Source organism: Hibiscus syriacus, unplaced genomic scaffold, assembly GCF_006381635.1.
Source record: "Hibiscus syriacus cultivar Baekdansim isolate YM2019G1 unplaced genomic scaffold, ASM638163v2 tig00110374_pilon, whole genome shotgun sequence".
Classification (NCBI taxonomy): Eukaryota; Viridiplantae; Streptophyta; class Magnoliopsida; order Malvales; family Malvaceae; genus Hibiscus; species Hibiscus syriacus.
The window spans coordinates 275198-284730 of record NW_024062710.1 but is presented as its reverse complement, the minus strand read 5'-3'; the positions used below and the strand labels follow the sequence as shown (position 1 = coordinate 284730).

Below are 9533 nucleotides of genomic sequence, written 5' to 3'. Positions count from 1 at the left end.
CCTTTTCAAGCCTGAAGAACTCTTCGGGAATCATTTCGTGTTCAAAATATCGGTCCAATTCTGAACCAAAATCTCTCTTTTACACAAAGCAAATCTCTGCTCGAGAAACCCTCTTCTCCATTTGTTCGTGAGTTTGAAAAATATCTGGAAAAAAAAACAAGAAGAAACCTAAAGATGAAGGGTCCAATAAAGATTGCAATCGGTGACATGGTTATCTCTTTCATGTGGGCTTTCGTTTCATCGTCGTTTGGTTTACTGACTTATTTGATAGCCAGCACCGTTGGTGTCCAATCCTTAGCTTGGGCACCCCTTGTTATCATTACCGTCGTCTTTTTCGTTTTCCTTTCCATGTTTAATATTATTGGTGCAGTTCTCGGTGGTGCAAGTTTTGATCCTACTGCTACTGCTGCCTTCTATGCCGCCGGCTTCAGCGACGATACCCTTATTTCCATGGCCCTCCGCTTCCCAGCTCAGATAAAATAAATACACTAAATTTGGCATTTTTTGAAAAAATCTGTTTTTATTTGACATGGGTTCTGCTGTTCTTTTAACTTTTTTGATCAAATTATATGATCCTTTTTGCGGTTTAATAATGATCTTTTTAACTGTTTTGACATTCATTTACTAGTTCAATAAAATAATTTGTAAATTCACCTCTAAATCCAATTTAAATGTTAACACTCTAGCTTTAGTTATTTTCTTTTTGTTACTTTCAAATATTCATTATCTTACTTGCTAGCAATTTGTTGTTAGTCTTCTTCTCCATACAATTTGTGCAGTTGTGTAATGTGTATTCAATTCATGTCGTGCTGCGTGTCAAGATTCTGTTGTTTTGAGACAATATTAAATTGCAAAGAACAACTCATGTTAAAATCCTTGTCCTAGCAAGAGAGTTATGTCATCTTAAGCTGTTTAAAAATGAAATTGAACTAGTAGCTAAAGCTACAATGTTGATGTACATTACTGAAAATGGAGTATTTCGCTGGCAGGCTGCTGGTGCCTTGGGTGGTGCCCTGGCGATCATGGCGGCGATCCCGGAGCAATACAAGCACCTGATAGGGGGACCATCTTTGAAAGTAGATGCACACACTGGAGCCATTGCTGAGGGGGTCTTGACCTTTTTAATCGCCTTTGCTGTTCTTTTTATCGTTCTTAGAGGCCCACAGAGTCCGATATTCAAGACAGGGTTGATTTCGATTGTGGTCGTAACATTAGTAACGTTTGCCTCTGCTTACACTGGACCTTCCATGAATCCTGCATTTGTAAGTTTCGCCCGTCCATTTTGTATGTTTTTCTATTTTGAAACGTGTCTGATATATTTATATTTGGAATTGTACCCAGCATCGGACATAGTTGCTTAAAGATAAGTAGCAACATATGTTATGTGTCCCTCCCTAAAGGTTTCCATGTATTTTGAGGGTCTTTGTAACCATTTCTCTATACCAATGTTTGGATCTGTGTCAAACGGGTTCTTCAAGAAAAAGAAGAGTCGGTAACATAGACCATCAGTGCTACCTTGTGTTTCCAGTTTAGGATTCCAATAGTGCTTCTTTGACTGGTTAGTCAATGATAGTTGTCCCTAAAGGTTTCTCTATACACGGACTCGGTACAAGTGTCGGATTTGGGTATGTGTCTAACACAGGTTCGTTGAATTTAAGTTTTCTATGAATTTAGAGAGTCCTTTTTGTTGCTGGACCTTCATATTCCATAGTTTTTGCGGCGAACTTGTGTTCCTATTGCATCATCTCCTTGAAGTCCTGATTACACTTCGTATTGAATCAATAAAGTTATACTCCATTGTAAATATGCATCATATTATGCATTTATTTCCTCGCTTGTTATCGGTTTTTTTTTTAAATTTCACAAGTTTGTAAATTTTAACCATTCATTTCCTAAGTCTCTTTCCGAAAGCAACCACATGTTATTGGTGCAGACATGTTTGACATTCTAAATGCGTTTGGAGTTGTGAATCATATTGCAGGCCTTTGGTTGGGCATATGTGTACAGCCAGCACAACACATGGGATCATTTTTATGTTTATTGGATCTGTCCGTTCGTCGGAACTATATTGGCTGCGATGGTTTTCCGGCTATTCTTCTCCCCACCACGAGAAAGTGAAGAAATCATAAGGTTGCTTGAAAAGGTTCGTGTGTCCATCAACAACAGAAAATAAGCTCAACGTTTATGCAATAAGATCTTTTGATCTGATCATCAATACCCGTCTATCATCTGTGGATAATATGAACCTGTCCTATAGTCTTTTCTGCATTCCCTTGTCTGGTTGGCTGCGAATTATGTGAACAATCCATGACTTAAAATCAAACTGTTGGTAAAATAGACTGCTGCAAAACGAGGCATTAGCATTGACTGGAAAAATATATATTGAAAAATATAAATAAAGAACCGATTAACCGTGTCGTGGTATTAACCACTGCTTTAGAAACGAATTCGCCCCGATGTGTGTAATCGCTGCAGTAGGCGGACCGTCCCCCGAGGTTAACACGGTCGCTCTAAATTTCGTACACCCGAAATCGGAGTGGATTGCTGGTGGTATTGCACTTCTGATCGGAAAACACACAGAGAACAAGTTTAGAAAACACTTGAAGAGTGAATTCAGAATGTTGAGAGTGTGTGTTGAGAAGTTGAATTTAGCTCTCTATTTATAGGCTAGAAGTAAGGGTAAATCCGTCCAACAAGAAAATCAAATTAAATTTGATTTTAATTCTGAATTTAAACCCTTTTTGTAACTCCTCTTGATGAATCTGGCTCAAAAAAGAGTATGTTTATTGCATAAAAATTAAACAGTTATAACTCCTGAAATTAAATCATATAACTCATGTAACTCTTGATATTAACAGTTTGTCTCTCCCATGAACAAAGTTGAAAATCAGTCCAGATACATCTTAAATTATGATTTAATTTAAAAAAAATAATTGTTTAATTTATTTAATTTCAGACAACTAATAATCAATTGTTATCATCTGAAATATTCAAACTTTAACAGTCTCAGTAGCCTATAAATATCAGATGAATCTTTCACATTTTTCATTTAATCTTTCAAAGAAAATTTTTTACGAATTTTCTCTAAAAAGATAGTATACGTGTGGACATGTCAAAGACACGCATTACCACGCCTTGTTCTCTATCACTCAACAAGAGAATGGAGAATGGAAACCTTAAATACCATTCCCACTAGTATTTCCAACTCTATGTGGGATTGAGCATTATCAACATTCCCCCACTAATGCGAAAGAATTCTTCTGAAACTAGAAAACAAACTTTCCAGAAGAGCAATAGCGAGATTAATTGCTTAAGCACTAGTGAACGTATCTGGAACTAGTACATAGTGATGATGAGCAATCCTTCTCTTAGATAAGTGAAACTAGTCTGGAACTTTCTAAGATGGGGGTAAACTCATAACACACAACTGAACCCTTCATCCACCTGAGTCCTCGATGTGTAAGATATATATATACAAAAGTATATATTTGGTCATCCTACCTCAGGATTTTAGTAAGTGTGCTAGAAAAATGGCCCAACATTTTTCATAGAAGGCGGCTAACCCTTCTCACTTACATAGGTTATTTCATCAAGTTTATCTCGATATAAACCACCCTTAACAGGGATATGAAATAATTAAGAGCTTTTATAAAAGCTCAACCTCACAAAGGGTATGGTGATTTTCTTCAAGTTCATTATTAATGAACCACCCAAACTCTGGGCTAAGAAATCATTAAGAATAAATATTCAACCTCATAATTTGGTGAATTCAATATGTCATTCTCACTAGGAACTCCCATTCAATATGTCCTTCTCACTAGGAACTCCCAAACTCTTGGGTTTGAATTCATTAAGAGTTTAATAAAACTCATCCTCTCAAGCGGTAAGTTCATCTAGTCCTTCGCGATTAGAACTACCCACTCAACTCTGGGTTATGAACTTATTAAAAATAGATATTCAACCAAAATCGGTAAATTCATCAAGTCTTTCTCATTAAGACCACCCAAAGCATGGCCTATGAATTTATTAAGAGCAATTAAGCTCATACTGGGCATGCACATTATTCATCATAGGGATAGGCAGTAGGAATGTGCACTATGAGTCTTTCCATGGTTTTGTTTGACCACATGGAACTTAGATAACTAAGTTGGGTATCCACCATGAATTCCTCAACCAATGGGCTTGAGACCCATCCCCCTCGACGAATCTAGGACTAGCTTCCGACTTAACCCTTTGGTAAGCGGATCTGCTAGGTTCCTTTCCGACTTCACATACTCTAAAGAGAGCACTCCATTCTTTATTAAGTGTCTAACTGATTCATGTCTTATGCGAATGTGTCTTTTCTTACCATTGTAAGTTTGGTTCTTAGCCACACATATCGCAGCTTGTGAATCACACAACAATGAAACTGGAGGAATCGGTCTTCCCCACAACGGAATATTTGCTAACAAGCTTCTAAGCCACTCGGCTTCTTGCCCAGCTAGGTCAAGAGCTATAAACTCTGACTCCATGGTAGAACGAGCAATACAAGTCTGCTTTGATGATTTCCACGAGATCGCTGCTCCACCCAAAGTAAAAACATACCCGCTCGTAGAGCTTACCTCATCATTATCAGAAACCCAGTTGGCATCACAATATCCTTCCAGTACCGCAGGAAAGCCAACAAACTCAAGTTTCCAATCCACAGTACCCTTAAGATACTTCAGTAAGCGTTTAAGCGCAATCCAGTGTTCACCACTCGGATTATGAGTATATCTACTTAGTCTACTCACAGCATAAGCAATATCAGGCCGAGTATAGTTCATTAAGAACATTAAACTTCCGATTAATTTAGCATATTCGGTTTGGGAAAACTACTTCCTTTATTCTTAACTAGATGTATGCTAGGGTCATAAGGAGTTCGAACAGGGACGACATCAAAACTGTCAAATTTCTTTAGCACTTTCTCTATATAATGTGCTTGACATTAAAGAAAATCCCTTCTCAGTTTTGGTAACTTTGACTCCTAAGATTACATCAACTTCTCCCATATCCATCATCTCAAATTTAGTGGACAAGAAACCGTTTGTTTTGTTAATGGACTCAATGTTAGAACTGAAAATCAACATGTCATCAACATACAAAACTTATGATGATGCAATCAGTATCAAACATCCTCGAATACACGCAAGCATCCGAACCATTCACTACAAAACCAAAACTAAGTATAGTTTTATGAAATTTCTTATACCATTGTTCTCATATAGATCTCCTCATCTAGATCTCCTTTCAAAAATGCATTCTTAACATCTATTTGATGTACTCGCAACTTATGAATGGAGACTAGTGCAAATAATGCACGGATCATTGAGATGTTCATAACAGGAGAGTAAGGATCAAAGTAGTCTAAAACAAACTTTTGAGTGAACCCTTTGACAACTAGCCTTGCCTTATACCACTGGATCAAACCATCTGGTCTCATTTTCTTCCGGAAGATTCATTTGTTACAGATTGGTTTAAATCCTCTAGTCAAGTAAACTAATTCTCAAGTATGATTAGACATTATCGATTCTAGTTCATCATTAATAGCGCTTTTCTAGAACTAGTATCGATAGATCTTATAGCCTTTTAGGATCCTCTTATAATATTTAAGCTATATGATCAAAAAAAAGTCTAAATCATTTATCTCAGAAAAAAAGGAAGTGATAAAATTTGGTCCAAATAGCCTTTTACTTCTTCTAGTCTCGAAATCAATTTCTTGAGAAAACCTAGCAGGAATACTAGAAGAAGTTGATAGAATATTTTTTATTTAAGTTTATGCATTTAATCTACATTTTAAGACACCCCCACATTTCTAACATTTTAGGATATCCATAAGTGTCTTGTAAAACGTGTAAACAAATACTCAATCATACTAGAGTAAAGTTTGTTATGAGTTTTAGCCATAAAACTATATTTTAACAAACTCAAGTTTTGTTTACACATAATTATATTCTCAAAGTTTTGAGAAGTTATAAATCATTAAGATTAAAATGCATAAACCATTATGAAATAGATAATCTCTTTTCTTTCCTCTACTTAGGAAAATCACTTAAAGAGATTTAATAACTACAACACACTCTTAGTAGCAATAGTGTCTATCATATTTTCATTCATGATATTCAACATATTTTCCTTAAAGAGATCATCATATATTTTATTTACTATGACTAAATTTGGTATTCCGCTCAACCAAATTAATCTCTACTCGTTTAACTTATGCACTAAGTTTTAAGAGTTTTTATCTTGTCATAGTATTTTATAAATTGGAATAGTAAGCATAGTAATGAACAATGCACCAGGTAGGTTTCTATGAAAGAGAGGTGATGCACTAGGCACGCTTAAGTACCAAGTCTTCATAGAACCAATCCTAGACATGCACTTTCATACTCATCACTATTTTCCAATAAATTATTTGTGAATTTTCTTTCTCTTTAAATAAGATCTCTTTAAAGAATTATGCTTGATACTTTTACTCACAATAGTATCTTATTAAGCATATATATTTTTGTGCTCACACTACCACCTTAGCCTTAGTAATACTACCTTAGTCTTTGCTAGTGGTTTATGTCATTTCGTAGTATTTCCACCAAGTTTTACAGACTAACTCAAAGGCACATCTATACTAAGTCATGCATCATTATAAGCATAAATTAATAAGTAACAAGTCTAAATAGTCTGACCTCGCAGGTATAATTATAATTTCCAAATAGACTTGTTCATCATGCTTTGCATCATCATTTTGAAGAATCTTCTCGTTCAAAAAATCATCATCTTCATGATTCTCAAAAATTGCTACCGTTCTGTTATCTTTATAAATTTCTCAAAAGAAATTATTAGTACGGTACAAAAATAGATATAATTATTTTCACATTAGTTTTCAGGAACTATATTACCCCCACATGGGAATAATTTATTTTATATCTCCGCATGAACCAAATATCACACATGTATTATCTCTCGTACCCATATATCAACTATCATCAATTCATAATTTGATGATGTATTAACTTAATATTAATCTTTCAAACCACATGATTAATATATTATTGTGCATTTATAAATGCAAACAATGCAAACATTAAAAAATATATATATTTATTCACATAAGTTACATTATAAATTTTATAACTTATGTGCATTCAATCTTTAATGCATTGAATATACCACTAATATTCAATTATGGTACATGCATAACATTGGCAGTCTAATATATATATAAACATGATTTTACACCTTTAATAATAAACCAATCGTTTCAATGATTAAAGCATATCAATAATGTCATAATGATTATAACATATTCATGCTTACCAATAAATATCATTTGTTAAAAACAATATTTAATGACTTTAATTGCTAACGTGCATATGTTTTAAACATCATTATTATGCATTATTATAATAAAACGTATGCATCATGGAAATGTAGCATACTTCCTAGCATCTTTATGGGAAGAACCCTTCATCCCAAATACCTCCGAACATCGGTATACTCGCTGCAACCAGCAAGTTCTGCAGAGGTAGACCTCATCCAGCATAGCTTGATTTATGGTATCTATCAAGAATTCAAAGATACACAATACGGAACATGATTGAAAAGTATAAATCCAGAAATACCTCCAACACCACTACGCTCACTGCTGTGACCCACAAACACCTTGATTTCCAGTTTATATGAAAAAGAAGAGAGAAGCAACATGATGGAATAATGTAAATACAGAAATACCTCCCAACATCTTTACGTTTACTGCCGTGACTAATCCATACTCAACAAACACTTCATCCCACATGCCTTGATTGCCAGTTTCTCGTAAAAGATTAGACATGTAACATTTAACATGATAGATCAAACCTGAACTCGGATTAAAGATCCTTGTAACGATGATCAATCAAGACAAGTATTCTTTTAACAGTAGTATAATAATTCGTTTCTAAATTGTTGGTAAAATAGACTGTTGCAAAACGAGGCATTAGCATTGACTGTAAAAATATATATTGAAAAATATAAATAAAGAACCGATTAACCGTGTCGTGGTATTAACCACTGCCTTAGAAACGAATTCGCCCCGATGTGTGTACTCGCTGCAGTAGGCGGACCGTCCCCCGAGGTTAACACGGTCGCTCCAAATTTCGTACACCCGAAATCGGAGTGGACTGCTGGTGGTATTGCACTTCTGATCGGAAAACACACAGAGAACAAGTTTAGAAAACACTTGGAGAGTGAATTCAGAATGTTGAGAGTGTGTGTTGAGAAGCTGAATTTAGCTCTCTATTTATAGGCTAGAAGTAAGGGTAAATCCGTCTAATAAGAAAATCAAATTAAATTTGATTTTAATTCTGAATTTAAACCCTTTTTGTAACTCTCTTGATGAATCTGGCTCAAAAAAGAGTCTATGTTCATTGCATAAAAATTAAACAGTTATAACTCTTGAAATTAAATCATATAACTCCTGTAACTCCTGATATTAACAGTTTGTCTCTCCCATGAACAAAGCTGAAAATCAGTCCAGATACATCTTAAATTATGATTTAATTTAGAAAAAATGATTGTTTAATTTATTTAATTTCAGACAACTAATAATCAATTGTTATCATCTGAAATATTCGAACCTTAACAGTCTCAGTAGCCTATAAATATCATATGAATCTTTTACATTTTTCATTTAATCTTTCAGAGAAAAATTCCTTACGAATTTTCTCTAAAAAGATAGTATCCGTGTGGACATGTTAAAGACACGTATTACCACGCCTTGTTCTCTATCACTCAACAAGAGAATGGAGAATGTAAACCTTAAATACCATTCCCACTAGTATTTCCAACTCTATGTGAGATTGAGCATTACCAACACGAACAAAAAAAAATTATATTTCCAATGAAACTTCACTTTTTTTACAAATATAATTGAATAAAAGCGACAGTTACAAGGCTTTGTGAAGTCAAACAAGAAAAATTGGATTTAAAAACTAGAATAAGATTACCCGTTAATTATTTTTGAAAGATATTTCGGAATTACATAAAATTTAGTATATGATATTTACCATCAAATAAAATTAACAAAACACCTGGATTCTCAACACCAAAAACACATAATAGATAAAAGGGTATGTGAAATTATATTTTGAAGAAAAAAATTAATGTGGTGGTTGTAATATTTTTTTTCTCTTAATGAGACACTCTAACTCAAAAAAATTTAATATGATCTTTTATTAACGTTTTTTGTCATTGATTAATATTAGTGTAAGTCATTCGTGATTATGATGTTTTAGTCAATCATAAGTTTTTACAAAAATCATTTCCATTGTTTTTCTTCTCCTTCAATAACTGTCATACAATCAGAAACAAACTATTTCTGTCTCTAACAATAGTCGTAAGTAGTATTTTCTTCGTAACAAAACATCAATGTCAATAAAAATTAATAAATTCGTTGGTCAATGATAAAAAACTTTAATCAAAGTGTAAAAGTAATTTTTTTTTAAGTTAAAGTATCATGTTAAAAAAGTAATACAAGAATC

General features: G+C 34.0%; 1 protein-coding gene across 1 annotated transcript; it reads left to right on the top strand.

Moving 5' to 3' along the window:
* Window positions 1–2305, top strand: LOC120121498 (aquaporin SIP1-1-like). Its single transcript, XM_039140844.1, has 3 exons — window positions 1–474; window positions 990–1262; window positions 1982–2305. Exons 1-3 carry the CDS (start codon window positions 175–177, stop codon window positions 2171–2173), a joined length of 765 nt encoding a protein of 254 aa, XP_038996775.1. The 5' UTR covers window positions 1–174; the 3' UTR covers window positions 2174–2305.
* Window positions 2306–9533: the final 7228 nt, after the last annotated feature.

Coding starts and splice junctions, on each gene's coding strand:
- LOC120121498 (XM_039140844.1), top strand. CDS start 175: ATGAAGGGTCCAATAAAGATTGCAATCGGTGACATGGTTATCTCTTTC. Junction 475..989: donor CCCTCCGCTTCCCAGCTCAG/ATAAAATAAATA, acceptor TTTCGCTGGCAG/GCTGCTGGTGCCTTGGGTGG. Junction 1,263..1,981: donor CTTCCATGAATCCTGCATTT/GTAAGTTTCGCC, acceptor ATCATATTGCAG/GCCTTTGGTTGGGCATATGT.